This window comes from Moschus berezovskii, chromosome 10, assembly GCF_049115385.1.
Source record: "Moschus berezovskii isolate FMDL1 chromosome 10, NW_MosBer_1.0, whole genome shotgun sequence".
Taxonomy (NCBI): domain Eukaryota; kingdom Metazoa; phylum Chordata; class Mammalia; order Artiodactyla; family Moschidae; genus Moschus; species Moschus berezovskii.
The window spans coordinates 17491507-17508478 of NC_142469.1; the positions used below are offsets into that span (position 1 = coordinate 17491507).

At 40.7% G+C, this 16972-nt stretch overlaps 1 protein-coding gene across 2 annotated transcripts in view; it reads left to right on the top strand.

Moving 5' to 3' along the window:
• The window catches only part of CD109 (CD109 molecule), a 164194-nt gene that overhangs the window by 97206 nt on the left and 50016 nt on the right, over positions 1-16972 (top strand). For both annotated transcript variants that reach the window (XM_055433780.2, XM_055433779.2), the window contains 7 exons: positions 752-976; positions 1787-1888; positions 1975-2037; positions 3943-4119; positions 8290-8442; positions 12753-12827; positions 13341-13401. In XM_055433780.2, the coding sequence (XP_055289755.2) occupies positions 752-976; positions 1787-1888; positions 1975-2037; positions 3943-4119; positions 8290-8442; positions 12753-12827; positions 13341-13401 (856 nt within the window). The remainder of the gene's footprint in view (positions 1-751; positions 977-1786; positions 1889-1974; positions 2038-3942; positions 4120-8289; positions 8443-12752; positions 12828-13340; positions 13402-16972) is intronic.

Sequence of the window (16972 nt, forward strand, 5' to 3'; positions counted from 1 at the left end):
AGGGATCGCAGAGGGTCCTCCACGTCTCAGGTGCTCTACACAGTGAAGAGTTGGAGCCTCATGAACGTGGGAGGGATGTTGGCAAAAGCTGGGTTCCAGGGTGACTAGTGGGGTCTGTGTGTGGGAGGAGGGCGGCAGCCCTGGCATGAGGCCATCAGGAGCCCCATGCTGGTGGATGTGGGTGGAGAGCTTATAAAAGACTTTAGGACTTGATAGGCATCGGATTCGGAAGGTGGGTAGAGGAATGGGCAATGCACGGGTATTAAGTATGGGACAACTGTGATATTAGTACAAACAGGAAAGGCAGGATGGTTTCCCAGTCTTAGATGTGTTGAATTTGAGACAACAGGGATGTGCAGGTAGAAATTTCCTTGAGGGCTTGGAGGTACTGAGTGTGAATTCCAGAGCCAGGTCAGGATGGCAGCAGGAGTGCTGAGACCTTTGAGGGTAAATGATAAGAAGGCTTTGACAAATTCCGACAATTCGAAAGAGGGAAGGGGAACAAAAAAGGACACTGATACGATGTAGAAACAGGGGTATGGAGTGAAGGAGGTTATTGTAGAGCCGTGGAAGGCGAAAGAAGTGGAGTGGAGGCTGCCTGGAGAGACCCTTGAACCTGGAAGTTAGGGGACTGCCGATGACTTTTGAGAGTTCAGGTTCATGGGAACAGACGGAAACTGGATTCAATTAAAATTAAATTCTTTGCTTCTGTTGTTTACCTGATTTCACAGTGTTTTCTTTTGACAATTAGGTGAAGGTCACCCGTTCTGATGGTCATCAGCTGACTCCTGAAGAAAGAAAAAATAATGTAGTCTTAATGGTGACTCAGAGAAACTATACTGAGTACTGGAGCAGATGGGACACTAGGAATCAGGAAGGAGGGGCTGTCCAGATCATAAATCATACCGTCCCCACAAACGGAATTTTCAAGATCGAATTCCCAATCCTGGATGATTCCAGCGAGCTACAAGTGAAGGTGCCATCTGTTTCCCATCTTTATGTTACTGCAAAAACAACATTCAAATTGCAGACTGGTGGTGGGCACTCAACTTGTTGGGAGGTTAAAGTGCACAGGAAGTGGACACATTTTTATTTAAAAGAGCAGGAGAAAGGATCACAAGGGATTTAATGGCGGTGGCTGAGGTAGACTGAATGCTTCCTTGTAAATTCATTTTGAAGAGCACAGTAAAATAGTGACCTGAAGATATGATGGAGAAGCACCCCCAACTCCCAGGCTAGGTGATTTTCAATCATTTGGAATTGTATTTTGGCAGGAGCTGAAAATGAAAGGGGAATATATTGTTTTTACATTTATACTCCGTTGCTGAACTGAGACTCCTCAGCCATTCCCCCTCCCTCTCTCTGGGTTGCTTGGCCCTGCCCCAGTGTGGCCTCTCTGAGTTTTCCTCTCCCCAGTGGTAGACTGAATGAGCTGATTCAGTTTCTTGCTGTGTTGTGGGGAGAAGAAAGGATTCCTTTTCCTTTTCCTTCTCTCCTCTCACAGTGTTTCCTGAGAATACACCTTTGTTTTGGAAATAAGTTAGGGTTGTGCGTTTTCCTCTTAGATGATGATGGTGAAGACCATCTAACACATTTTACAGCTATCAGTTTCTTTACGGTATAAGCTATAAAATGATGAAGATCCAGTGTCTGGGGAGTATATTGTTTGCTGTGTGACGGAAAGTGAAAGTGAATTTGCCTTTCAGTGATTGTCCAGCCAGGTCACATTCCTTATCCTGAGGCTACTAAAGATGAAACTTTACGGCTCCCTTTTCTTTTGTTATAGGCCTCTTTTCTCGATAGTGTGAGTAACATGGCAGTTCATGGTATGTTTAAGTCTCCTAGTAAAACCTACATCCAGCTGAAAGCAAAAGATGAAAATATAAAGGTAATGCTTACAATCATTTGTTAATTATAATATAATTGAATTGTTTTGACAGTGATATGTATATATTAATTAAATTTTTTTTTTAGGTGGGATCACCATTTGAGTTGGTGGTTACTGGCAACAAGCAATTGAAGGAGTTAAGTTATATGGTAATCTCTTCTTAAAAATCACTTCCTTTATTTTTAAATTGGTTTTTGACTGTGCTGGGTCTTTGTTGCCGTGAGGGCCTTTCTCTAGTTGCAGAGAGCAGGGGCTCTTTATTGCATTGGCTTCTCCTGTTGCTCGGCACAGGCTCTAGGGTGCACGGACATCGGTAGTTGCGGCTCCCAGATTCTGGAGCACAGGCTCAGTAGTTGGGGTTGACGGGCTCAGTTGCTCCACAGGATGCAGAATGTTCCCTGACCAGGGATCGAACCCATGTTTCCTGCATTGGCAGGTGGATTCTTTACTACTGAGCCTCCAGGGAAGCCCTGGTAATCTCTTACACAATCTAAATTTATGATCTGTTGTAGAATCATCTGAAATAGTGTATATCTTATGTTTAAACTGAGCTTACTGATTTTTAAAATTCAGCCTCACACTTAAAAAAACGTATCTTAATACATATTATACATGTGTAGGCTGTAATATTTCTATACATTCTTACAGAGTTTTCTATATCTAAGTTGTATGTAAATTTACTTTGCAAAACTTTCCATTTTATTCCTTTTCCATAATGGAGTGTTATAGGATGTTGAGTATAGCTCCCTGTGCTATAGGGTAGGTCCTGGTTGTTTATTCATCTTATGTATAATGATTTGCAACCCAGCCTCCCAGCCCATCTCTCTTCCACCTTCCCTCCCCCTTGGCAGCCTCAGGACTGTTCTCTGTGTCTGTGAGTCTGTTTCTGTTTCTTTAAAAAATTTTTAAAAAAATTTTTTATTTTCGGCTGTGCTGGGTGTTTGTTGCTGTAAGGGCTTTCTGTAGTTCCAGTGAGAGGGGGCTGCTGTTCCTTGCAGTTCCTGGGCTTTTCATTATGGTGGCCTTTCTTGTTGTAGAGCCCCGGCTCTAGGTGTGTGGGCTCAGTAGTTGCAGCTCGGGCTTAGTTGCTCTTTGGCATGGGGAATCTTCCCAGACCAGGGATCAAACCTGCATCCCTTGCATTGGAAGGCAGATTCTTAACTCTGGACCACCAGGGTAGTCCTTTGTGTCATATTTTGGATTCCACATGGAAGAGATAGCACATGGTTTTCGTCTTGCTCTTTTTGACGTATTTCACTTATTATACTAGGTGCATCTATGTTGCTGTAAATCAGCCTCATTCCTTTTTAAGCTGCCCATTTTATACTGAAATCAAACTATCTTTTTTCTTTCTTTACCTATATTTGTATTTCCAACTTAAGATGAATAATGAAACTACTTTGCATTATGTTTAAAATTTATATTTTTATGAGGTAAGCCACCTATGTTCATTGTGTGTGTGTGTGTGTGTGTGTGTGTGTTAGTTGCTCAGTCATGTCTGACTCTTTGTGACCCCATGGACTGTACCCCAGAGCCAGGCTCCTTTGTTCATGGGATTCTCTAGGTAAGAATACTGGAGTGGGTTGCCATTCCCTCCTCCAGGGAATCTTCCCGACCCAGGGATTGAACCTGGGTCTCCTGCATTGCAGGCAGATTCTTTACTGTCTGAGCCATCAGGAAGCCCTGTGTTCATTATAGAAAATTATAAAATGTAAGAAAAAAAGCAAACAAAAATTGCTCCCCACAGCCTTGTAATTTTGCTAATCCAGCTCTCTCAGTGGTGCTCTGCATTCCTTAAACTCAGGAATAGATTCTTGTCTGTCAAGTTGTTGTTGCCTCAGTTATGGTTACTTTATCTTATCCTTTTCTAATGACCAGCTTATACTCCCTGTGTTAGTCAGGAAAGTTTATTTGTGGGTGTGTGTATTCAAAAAGGATTTGATGTTGGCTTAAGTCGAGAATTTGTATGTAGGCTTAAAATTATGAAAACATAGCTGATATTGAGATTCTCATTCTCTTTAGCATAAAATGAAACTCATGGACTCTCTTTTCAGGTGGTGTCCAGGGGACAGTTGGTGGCTGTAGGCAAGCAAAATTCAACAACCTTTTCCTTAACACCAGAAAATTCTTGGGCCCCAAAAGCGTGTATCATTGTGTATTATATTGAAGATGATGGGGAAATTATAAATGATGTTCTGAAAATTCCTGTTCAGCTCGTTTTTAAAAATAAGGTAAGATTTAAGGTAATGATGTTAAAAAGAAAACTTCATAAAGTCTGCAAATGTAATATTTCTTTAGAAAAATATCATTAAAACAAATTGGTTAGAAATGTATATTTTTTCTAGAACTATAGATAAAACTCTTCATATTTAATTATTATATATCTATTTTCACATGTGGAATGATTGGACAATGTGGATCTTCTGTGTATATTATTATTCTTGGCTTTAAGACTTTAATTCAAATCCACGAAGCCCTCTCAGGATTTTCCAAACAGTGGACTTGGTGTTGCTCTGGCACAGAGTTGTGTGGCCATGTAGAATGTGTGTGGTGTTCATACTGGTGTGGCAGTGAAGTGAGGGCTGCAGAAGGAAGTGTGGCCATCTGCATTGTTGCGGGGAAGCAGAGCTGGGCTTTGGTTTATCCATTTCACCAGCCTGGAAACTAACCCAGGACAAATTTTCAATAAGCTTGGCTACTTTGCATGTGGAGATCTCTGTGGAGTTTGGTCTCCAAACACAGCAGTGATTTTTTTTTCCCCTACATCCCAGAAATGATATTTTAAAATATTTCTCTATTCCTCTATTCTCATCTCACCTTTGAGAACTCTAATTAGTCTTAGATATATCAGGCACACAGCAGAAGCGACTTAGCATGCATGCATGCATTGGAGAAGGAAATGGCAACCCACTCCAGTACTCTTGCTGGAAAAATCCCATGGACGGAGGAGCCTGGTAGGCTGCAGTCCATGGGGTCGCTAAGAGTTGGACACAACTGAGTGACTTCACTTTCACTTTTCACTTTCATGCATTGGAGAAGGCAATGACAACCACTCCGATGTTCTTGCCTGGAGAATCCCAGGGACGGGGGAGCCTGGTGGGCTGCCGTCTATGGGGTCACACAGAGTTGGACCCGACTGAAGCGACTTAACAGCAGCAGCAGCAGTGCTTTTTTATAACCTAAGGTGTATAGCTTGTATCAGAAAACCCCCTGGCCCCCAACCCTGAGAAGTAACCTGTCAGTAAGACTGACAGGTGGAGTTCAGTTATCTCATGCATATTTAAATGGGCCATTGTTCTCACTAAAGGCTGCTGCCTTCTCAGCACCTCTGAAGCAAAATTAATCATTATTTTAAAGTAATGATTTGCAGAGTACACTTTTCTGGTAGCATCTTCTCCCTTAATTTTTAAAAATTTTGAGAAATGTAAGTTGTGATCCATGCCTTTTTTATTGAGAACTATTGACTCTAATTTTTACTGTCAAATAGAATACAAACTTATTTTCTGTCTTATGAAAAGAATTTTTAAAAAACAGTATTGTATTCTGTTAGTTTCAGAGACTCCATTAATCTCCCGAGAAAGGCAAATTTTAAAGTAGGAGTAAGGCTTAAACCTGGAGGCATTCATCTCTGAAGGTGAGAGCAGGTTCTAAAAAATGTTGCTGTGTAAGAGGCTTTGAGGAAACAGAGCGTATACATAGCATACTTCCAAGAAACTTCTTAGATATGAGCGGTAAAAAATTAGTTTTGGTTGTGTTTGCAAAGATAATTCTTCAATTTTTATATGATAATGTTTACCAAATTTACTCCAAAAGAAATTATATATATGGAAATTAAATGTTTAAACACAAGAAAATTAATGAAGCTTGGTGGACGTTCAGTAATGACTGTGGAATAAATGAGTGGGATGTAGAGGGCAAGAGTTATAGTTTTAGAAACTGTCTGCACAGAAGTGCAGTTTGGAGCTATGGAGTCACTGAGGTGCAGAGTAGAGTGAGAAGTGCAAAGTTTGCGTATTATAAGTTCCCGTTTCACCTTATTTAAGATATGAGTGGAGAAGAGGAAACCTGACACAGTGGCTCAAGAGGCATGTGAAAAAAGATTGTTAAACAGGCAAGGAAGGCTTTATTTAAGACTATTGCAATAGGGGAGAGAGACAACTCAACTCCACTGAAACAGACGGCAGGGAGGTTTTTAAATACTGGGATGAGTTAATGGAAAAGTACTGGAGGATATTGGGGGGAGGGATTGGTCAATATGAGCAGACCATCTGTGAGTTTGTAAGTTAGGCTCCTATTCACCCACAGAGACTGGGAGATCAATCAAGGCTCTTTCTTGATGATTAACACTTCAAAGTGAAAAAGCTGGCTTAAAACTCAGCATTCAGAAAACTAAGATCATGGCAACCAGTCCCATCACTTCATGGCAAATAGATGGGGAAACAATGGAAACAGCAACAGACTTGATTTTCTTGGGCTCCAAAATCACTGCAGATGGTGACTGCAGCCATGAGATTTAAAGACGCTTGTTCATTGGAAGAAAAGCTATGACAAAACTCGACAGCATATTAAAAAGCAGAGACATTTCTTTATTAACAAAGGTCCATAAAGTCAAAGTTATGGTTTTCCCAGTAGTCATGTACGGATGTGAGAGTGTTTGCTCAGTCATGTCTGATTCTTTGTGACCATGAACTGTAGCCCACCATTCTCCTCTATCCATGGGATTCTCCAGGCAAGAATACTAGATTGGGTTGCCATGTCCTCCAGGGGATCTTCCCAACTGAGGGATCAAACCCAAGTCTCCCACATTGCAGGTGGATTCTTTACTGTCTGAACCACCTGGGAAGTTGGTATATGGTCCAATGGATGTGAGAGTTGAACCATAAAAAATTCTGAGCACCAAAGAATTGATGCTTACAAACTGGTGTTGGAGAAGATTTTTGAGAGTCCCTTGAACTGCAAGGAGATCAAACCAGCCAATCCTAAAGGAAATCAACCCTAAATATTCTTTGGAAGGACTGACGCTGAAGCTGAAGCTCCAATACTTTGGCCACTTGATGCAAAGAGCGAACTTATTGGAAAAGATCCTGATGCTGGGAAGGATTGAGGGCAGGAGGAGAAGGGGACAACAGAGGATGAAATGGTTGGATGGCATCACCGACTCAATGGATATAAGTGTGAGTAAGCTCAGGGAGATGGTGTAGGACAGGGAAGCCCGGTGTGCTGCAGTCCGTGGGCTTGCAGAGGGTCGGACACGACTGAGTGAATGACGACACTTCAAAAGGATGGCTCTCAGATCTTTGAGAAAGACATTTCTGTTGGTAAAACTAGCAGGAAGCTGGGAGAAGGTTTCCATCTCAAAGGAGCAGAGAAAACATTTACAGTTGCAGATTTTCTAAGGAAAGGGAAAGCAGGTGGTTAATGTCAGGTAGAACCGTGTCTAACATTCAGGTAAGCTGAGGGGTTCATTCAGTTCAGTCCAGTTCAGTCGCTCAGTCGTGTCCAACTCTTTGCGACCCCATGAATCACAGCACGCCAGACCGCCCTGTCCATCACCAACTCCCAGAGTTCACTCAAACTCACGTCCATCGAGTCGGTGATGCCATCCAGCCATCTCATTCTCTGTTGTCCCCTTCTCCTTCTGCCCCCAATCCCTCCCAGCATCAGAGTCTTTTCCAGTGAGTCAAAAGGCCATGTTAATCAGGTGGTACAGCCACTGGGGCATGGGACTGTTGGAATAGAGCTGGGCAAGATGAACATTGCTAGGAAGAAGAGGCCTTCTGACAAAGCCATTAGGTCCAGCCATGGGTGAGAGGATTGATGCTCTTTAAGAAGTACCATTAGAACCATGCTTTGCTGAGGGTTAATGACAGCAAGTTGAGGGAGCCATCGAGGCACAGAGCAGTGGGCCTGACTGGTGTTTGGTCTGAGGGCCTCCTCCTGGGGAAAGGCACCCCCATACAGTGCAGGCAGTTCTGTGTGTCCCCAGGGGCTTTTACTAGCAGGCGCTCACTTCTGAGTCCAGGTGGCCAACGTGCAGGCACGTTCCTGTCCTCGCGCGTGGATGCTGACTCTCCCCAGGCATGTAAGATGCTGTCTTCTCTTCAGTGCCAACTAGCAGCTGTGGGGTGGGAGGTGGAGAAAGGGAAGGTGAAGGTTAGAGAAGTGAAGGAACACTTTGATATATGCCCCAGTGAGAGGGTCCATGACTTGAGAACACTGTGGGAGTGAAGTTTGTTTTTACTTCTTTCCCTGGAGAAGACTTGTGTATGGTTTTGGAATGTCCCTGAGCCAACACAAGTGTAGACTCTTCGCTAGATTTTGTCATTGATTTGCTATTGATAAGACATATGAAATGCTTTAAAAACGTGTATTATATCAATACTATTTTTTCACTTTCATAGATACAGCTATTTTGGAGTAAAGACAATGCTGAACCATCTGAGAAAGTCTCTCTCAGGATCTCTGTGACACAGCCAGACTCAATAGTTGGTATCGTAGCTGTCGACAAGAGTGTGAATCTGATGAATGTCTCAAATGATATTACAATGGAAAATGTGAGTTTAGCCATTTTTTTTTATTACAAAAATGCACATTGAAAGAGAGAAGAAAAGAAACTTTACTGTGTTACTTCCAAGTTTTAAAGGAAATTTCATTTTCAAGTATAAGTCAGTAATAGTAAAGCTTCTGAATGAAAGGGATCTGCATTCCAATTGTCATGTTGGAAAGTCTATTGTGGTCAACTGTCTTTGCTGTCTTACATGAAAATTGTCACCTAGAGTTTCCCCTCATTTTCAAACTTTATTTTAACTGAAGACATTTGAGAAAGTACTAGGAATTGGACTTGCACATTTATGAATGACACTGGAGAGAGCTTTAGGTAATTGTAAAATACTTTCTATTTTGGTTATACGTGATAGTTATAAATAATTACAGTCCTCACTGAATCAGGAATTTGCAGTATGTTGAGGGAGTGAAATCATGTTAATCTTCAGAAAACGTGCAAGAAATATATGAGCATCTAGTGTTACATAAGCTAATCCCCTATTCATTAGTTATTTAATTTTTATTTGTAAGTCCTTTATAGATCCTTGGCAGTGGAAATGTAGACTGTGTGAACTATACCCATTGATTGGTTAACTGTAGTGATTAACAACACTTCAGGAAGAAAGATATATGTGTATAGGCTAACTTGGGCATATTGATGTAAAATCAGTCCATTTGAGAAAAATTATCTATTTTTCTTCATTCTATCCAGCAATTTTTTCTCATTTTCTTAAAAAAAAAAAAAAAGTAATCCTTTAAAACCCGTTGGTCACTTTTTTCTCTTGACTTTACTTAAATTCATTCATTCTAAAAAATCTATAGCATTTTGCACTTGATTTAACTGATGATAGTATCTTTCATTTTACAACTTGCTAAATATCTTAATAAATACATTATTTCATTTTTTCTTCCTTATATATGTGTACACACAGAAGTACACACATGTGCTCTCCCTGCGTCTCTGTCTCTGTATCTCACTGTGCATTTATAATAAATTCTGTCATATGTAAGATTGCTATCCCAGCTTTGTTTTGGTTCACACCTGACTGATATGTTTTTCCATCTTTTTATTTTCAGCCTTTTGTAAGTTTTTGAGTATATCTTGCAGACAGTGTATTATTGTATTTAGCTTTTGTTTTTTTAAAACTAATCTGACAGTATCTTTAATAAGCTTACTTAACCCATTTACAGATTAGTACTTGTTCTAATTAGGACTTATTTCTGCTTTTTTATTTGATAATTTAGACTGCTTCCTTTTTGTTTCTTTCATTCTTCTTTCCGTGGTTTTGGAAGTTATGCATTCTATTTTTGATCCCATGATAGATGTCCTTATCTCATGAATTGTGCTCATGTTTGTTTATCCTTTTGATTTTCTTTTGTATCTTTATCTGACAAGTCAAATGTTTTGGTGTGCCCTCATATTCTTAGGATCCTTTTTGTCTCTCCCTGTCCCCATCTCCTTCCCCAATCCTGGCCAGATCATGTTGCTATTGTATAGCATTTTAGTTCTTTGTCATGATTGCCTCTTCAGGCTGTGTTGTCCCTTAATTTTTTGATTCTGGAAATTGTTTCTTCCTGTAGTTCCTCTTCTTTCCATTTCTTCTCCTTTTCAGAGATTGGCAGAGATTAGCATGTTGACTTTTTTCCTCCATATTTCTTAGCTTTTTATTTTATATTTTTTTGTCTCTTTCATCTGTCTTCTCTGTATTTCTTTGGGTGAGTTCCTCAATTGACTCTTTCAGTTCGTAGATAATCCTAGTTTTATGTCGGCTATTATATTGTTAATGTCTATTATTTTCATTGTTTTTTTCCTTGTTTTATATTGCTAATATTTTCTCTATCTATATTTACTATGTTTATTTTAAATTCTTGAGCTGACTTTTCAGTATTCAGCTCACATGCTGTATGTTGTCTGGTTGGATGTCTTTTATGGAAACTATACTTGTTGGATATCTAGTTGATTAGGCAGCTGTTCTGTCTGTTGGGGAAGGCTGAACAATAGGCTCCAATCCATGTAATTCTTGTCAGTTTAAAGAGAGGGGACGGGTTGAGCTTCAGGGACTATAGAACTACTCTTGATTCTCCCTGTGTGCCGCCCCCTTCCACTCGGTGGTTCATTTTTAAGCTGCTAGGGAAAAGCAGCCCAGGAAGAGGTAGTCTCCTGAGGGGGTGACCCGCCAACTCGGAGGGGTGGGAGGAGTGGGGAGGGAAAGTGAATGCTTGAAGGCCAGGGGTCTGTGTAAATGTTTCCTGGTTCTTTCACACCAGAAGGGCAGAGGTGCTCACCTGGTGTTATCCTGGCCATTATTATCCTGCTGGTTTGGGCAGTGAATTGCTGGGGATGTCCTAAGGCTGCCTCCAGAAGAGAAGCACAAGTAGAATTTAAGAGCCTCTTCCAGCCTGCTGCGTGATTCAGCTTTCTACCATCTGCTTCCTCCAGCACCCAAACTGGAGATACCCTTTGCTCTTCTGAGAGTTTTCTTGTTCTATTTATATAAGTTTCTTGCTTGCTTTTCTTATTTCTCCAGTATAGGCTCTAGAGGAAGGAATCAGGAGCCTATGATAATGGACCATTTTCCTTTCTGTCATTTTTGTTAAATTTATAGATGCTGTCCAGAGACTTGTGAATGCCTTGGAATAATTTAAGTGTCCTAGATCTTCCAGGACTAATCTGCAGATCGCAGACTTCCCTTGCTGCAGCTTTCTCTCTGAACCAGTGAGAAAAAGAGCATCTCTCTTCCTTATGCAGGAGATGCTTCTTCCTAGATAATTCCGTTGATTCACACCTGCACTGCACATATAGGTCTTCTGTGGCAGAGTTTGAGTTATGGAAGAAAAACTTTGCTCTCCATCCTGTCTGGCTCTGGCTTCATTGTCCATAGTTGGGCTAACTGTATTGGCCAGCTTGTTGAGGTATTATGGAATTTTCTGTTTTCTCCTTCTTGATGCCTGTTCTAGCATCATGTTTCCTTACCATGGGTGTAGCAGTGCTGTTGTTAGTAAAGCAGAAGCAGTGGTTTGGGTGTTTAATGTTAAACTTGATATGTTTTTAAACTTAGAATCTTCCATAATTCTTTTCCCTGTCTTAATTTCCCAATCTTAATGCTAATGTAATTGAGGTAAATGTATCAAAATAGTTACCAAAAGGGTATAGCATCCTAACTTTTTTTTTGCCATAGTAAAATATATATAACATGAAATTTTCCATTTTAGCCATTTTTAAAAGTATAGTTCAGTGGCATTAATTATTCATCATATTGTACAACCATCATCACTGTTTATTTCCAAAATTTTCATCGCTTTAGAGAGAGACTCTGTGACCATGAAGCAATAACTCTTTATTACCTCCTTCCCTTTGCAATACCTCTAATCAAATTCTGATCTTATGAATTTGCTTATTTTAGATATTTCACGTGAGTGGAATCATGCAATATTTGTCCTTTAGTATCTGCTTTATCTCACTTAGCAAAATGTTTTTTTAATTTATTTTTAGTTGAAGGGTAATTGTTTTACAATGTTGTGTTGGTTTCTGCTTTATAACAGCGTGAATCAGCCATACGTGTACATGTGTCCCCTCCCTCTTGAACCTCCCTCCCACCGCATCCCCCGTTCGCCCCTCTAGGTCATTACAGAGCACTTGGTTAAGCTTCCTGTGTTACACAGCGACTTCCCACTAGCTGTCTGTTTTACACATGGTTATGTGTGTGTTTGAATGCTACTCTTTCAGTTTATCCCACCCTCACCTTTCCCTTCTGTGTCCGCAAATCTGTTTTCTGTGTCTGTATCTCTACTCCTGCTTTGCAGATGGGTTCATCAGTAGCATTTTTCTAGATTTCATAAATGCGCATTAATTAATTTTTCTCTTTCTGACTTCACTCTGTATAACTGGCTCTAGGCTCATCCACCTTGCTAGAACTGACTCAGATTCTTAACTGATATTTTTTAAGGTCTTATGTTAACCATCACGTTAACCCTATTTATCTTTGTCAAAAATATGAGTCATTTTTAATGCTGATCTCTATGTGTTGGCTTTGTTAACAAGCCCACACTTCTTAGGAACTCTTGATTACTGAACAGAATAAAAATAAGTTTAAAGAAGAAGTGTAGTTTTGGCTGATTGAATTATGAACATGGCATCGACATATTCATTATTCCTCCGTTTGTGTCATTTTCAGATTTGATAAGCATATGGTCTGTTTGATGTAGTACATTTGATAAGCATGTGTACCTGTCAGCTATTAGGGTACATGTCAGAAATATTGAGAGGGCAGAACACACTGATATGGATGCTTTCATTCTGTATATTTTATCTTCTTCTTAGGTGGTCCATGAATTGGAACTTTATAACACAGGATATTATTTAGGCATGTTCATGAATTCTTTTGCAGTCTTTCAGGTATGGTTAGTTTGCTATATAATTTGAAAAGATATTAATGTATTTACTGCTGCAAAACTAATTTCAGAATTAATGATCTGAATTATGAAATGTTAACATCTTAAATGTGTTGCTAAAGTGCAGTGTGTTATATAAGTGTAATTTGAAATTGAAAGATGGTCATCCTTCTAGTCTTAAAAGCAAATAAGTTATTTCATCATTAGAGAAATAATGGAATTACCATTAAACAAGTAATTTCTTTCTTTTATATCACTTTCCTTGACTTTGAAATAGCTCTTTCTGCATGTGAGAGTGTTTGTTTGTGTGCTTGTGTATGTGTCTTGTGAGAGACTGTATACTCATGTATGTATTTAAACTCTCAAAAATGAGCAAGAGTTAAAAAAGCAAAGGGAGAGATTTTCACATGTGACACAAAAACAAAACAGCAAGAGTGAATTAGGGGTATAGGCAACTGACAATTTAGAGGGAGTTTAAACTTTTATTTTAAAAGAAAATTAAAATGATTCTTTCTAGGAGTGTGGCCTCTGGGTATTGACGGATGCAAACCTTGTGAAGGATTACATTGACGGTGTTTGTAAGTGAAATCTGGCAAAGTGCTTTTTAAGTAATTAAGTCTTTCATCTCAGGTATTTATAGTTACTTATGTAAGTATGAATACATTCTGGTTGAATATGGATATTGTGATTTTCATTTTCTGTTCTCTTATCCTATAGTGTTTGGAGTTTAGTGTACTTGGAAGTACATCTGGGCCATGACATGGAGTGTTCTTCAGCTCCTGTTTAGATCTTTCTAATGATTACTTTCCATTTTCTCTCTGTAACTTTTTGACATGGTTATATTTCTGGACATATTGAAAGATCTTATGCCTCCAATTTGTATTGTAAACTGCGATGTTACTTTGGAATTAGTTAAAAGGAGGCAACATGTTTTTGAAACATTTCTGTTCTCTAGCTTTTTATTGTTCACCTAGAAAATAGCCCAGATGCTGTGAAGTATGCTGTACACACACACACACACAGATGCCGTGAAGTATGCTGTCCACACACACACACACAGATGCCGTGAAGTATGCTGTACACACACACACACACACAGATGCCGTGAAGTATGCTGTACACACACACACACACACAGATGCCGTGAAGTATGCTGTACACACACACACACACACACACAACTTGCACACACACTTGCACACTCACGTCTCAGTCTGCGTTCTTCCCAGGCAGGATCACATCGCACATCCCTGTTCCCTGGATTGCGAAGTAGAGTTGACCACCCAACTAATTAAAGGATGTGCTTTAAGGAAAATTCATAAAGCGTTTTACTTGAATTGTTCATTTTAACTTCTTTTAAAAAATTAACTGATTGATTAGACTGTGTCGGGTCTTAGTTGCAGTACGTGGGGTCTTCGTCACGACATATGGGATCCTTTGTGTGATGCAGGGACTCTCTAGTTGTGGCGCGTGGACTTGGTAGTTGCCATGTGAGGGCTTAGTTGCTTCATAGCATGTGCGATCTTAGTCCTGGACCAGGGATCGAACTCCTGTCCCCTGCATAGCAAGGTGGATTCTTAGCCACTGGACCACTGGGGAGGTCTCCATAAAATATTTTGACTGAAGGAAATGTATAAATGACTTCTTTGAGGTAAAATGATACGAAATCATCTTGAAAGACTTCAGAACTATCATAGAGTCTATCCACAAATCCCCTGATTTCTACCCATGTTCCCCCACTAAACTCCAGACTCTCCATTTTGGGGTTGGTTCTTGACACTGTAGGACACCTGAGCCTCTGTCCTGAAGTTTTATAAGAACAGTTTTATAGTCTTTAAGATTTTATGAAGTCGGTATGATCTCTGTGTGTTAAAGACACATGGCACTTTTAGCTTTCTTCATACAATCATTTATCCTAGGCAGCCTTTCAGCCAATCTGATTTTCCATACTCGCTCTGTTGGTCTCAGCTTTTACCCATCTTTGTTTATGTTTACTTATCAAATCCTGGTGCCCACTATCATACTCATTCTATTGTTAGTAACACTCATTGTAATCTTTACCTTTTCTGAGGACCTTCTACCTTTTCACTGTAACAGAAGAAACCTGATACTTTTACTGGTATATTATGTTTCTGGAAACCTTCAAGTAATTGACATTAATTTTTCTGCCTCTCCTCTGGTTCACGGTCTGAAGGTGCTTGTTGTTGTTTAGTCGCTAAGGCTGAGTCTTTTGGGACCCCATGGACTATAGCCTGCCAGGCTCCTCTGAGCATGGAATTTCCCAGGCAAGGAGACTGGAGGGGGTTGCCATTTCCTCCACCAGGGGATCTTCCTGACCCAGGGATCGAACCCACATCCATCTCCTGCATTGGCAGGTGAATTCTTTACCATTGAGCCACCAGGGAAGCCCCCAGTAGATGTATAGAGTTCAGTATTTTCTTGGCTACTTCAAGACCATTGTTCAGCAGTCCTCAGTTAAAAGCCCCCTATCATATGAAGCTCAAACATTTCAATCACATATCCTTTAATCAGCATTCAGCCACCTACTTTCCCTTTCCCTCTCTCTATGTTAATGACTCTCACGGAAGATGCAGAGTCTGACTGCCTTGTCTCCTTGGGGGATTTGAATGTGTGGGTGGCCCGGCTACTGTGCAGTCATGTGACCATCACCATGGCAACAGCAGTCATAAGGCCATGTCATCATCTACCGTGGATCTGCCCCTGACATTCCAAATGCCCGTCCTTCTACTTTGTATGTGTCCTCACTCCCCTAATTCTGTTAAGTGTCTTCTTTGGTTTTGACCTTTCCTGGTTATTTTTGGTCACTGACTCCTTCTGCCCATATTTGCCCCTAGTACCTGGACCATGGACTTCCCAGGTGGCTCAGTGGTAAAGAAACTGCCTGCCAATGCAGGAGATGCAGGTTTGATCCCTGGGTAGGGAAGATACCCTGGAGAAGGAAATGGCAACCCATTCCAGTATTCTGGCCTGGGAAACCCCATGGAGAGAGGAGCCTGGTGGGCTACGGTCCACGGGGTTTCCAAAGAGCTGGAACACGACTAAACAGCAATGCAACAGCAACAACCTGGACCACGTGGTCAGTCAGTTTGGTGGAATTCTTCCCTCGTCCCTGGTCCTTCCATGATATCTTCCCCATTAAATTCAACTCTGGAACAACTTGATTGTTTATCTTACGCCTCCTGATTCTGCACCCTGATGCCCCACAGACATCTTGAATTCTACATGTTATAAACCATTGCTCTTCCCTAATATGATTGGACTGATATATGAGCCCTTGAGTTGATACGATTCCATATATCTGTTAATGAAACTGTCATCTACCCACATCAGAAACCCGAAACTCATCCTTGATTCTCTCCTCTCTGCCAGATGCAGAACAGCATAGTGATTAAGAAAGGAATTTGCCAAGAAATACTTTTGACTTTCAACCCTGGCTTTATGACACCGAGAAAATTCATTAAGCTCCCTAAACCTCAGGTTTCTCCTTGAATTATAAGCACTAGTAATATTGCCTCTATTATAGGGTTGTTAGGAGTTTAAATCCAGAAGCATGCAAAGTGCCTTGCACTTGTTTGGTACTCAGAAATCTGCAACTACCTATTATCAGTAGATGATATTAATATGTGCCTGGCATGCAGGAGGCAATGGAAGTTCAAGCTTGGTCTAGTAGGGCAAGCCAACACACAGGTAGAAGAGTGTGCTGAGGGGTGTGATGGGGAGGGGAAAGTGCAGTGGGCACGCACAGCTTATCCAACTGGGGGGCCGAGCAGAGTTATCTCAAGGCTGTCCTTCCTCTCCTCTGCTGGGCCCCAGCTCCTGGGCAGTGTGGGAACCTTCTGTTTCTCCTGTGTCCATTCCCCCATTGCTAAACCACTGTTCTCACTGAAGCCAGAGTTACCATTATAAAACATGGAATAGATCACGTTTCTAATTTATTTTAAAACCTTCAGTACGTCATCAGTGCTTAAAGGATCAAGCCCAAATCCTTCAGCATGGGATAACTGACATTTTAAAATCTGGACCCATGTGCTCTTTCTGTTCTCATTTTATGCCACTCTTCCCTAATAAGCACTGCCATATTCTGGACGTGCCTTTGCACTTAGCTTCCTTTTTTACCCCTCGTGTGTG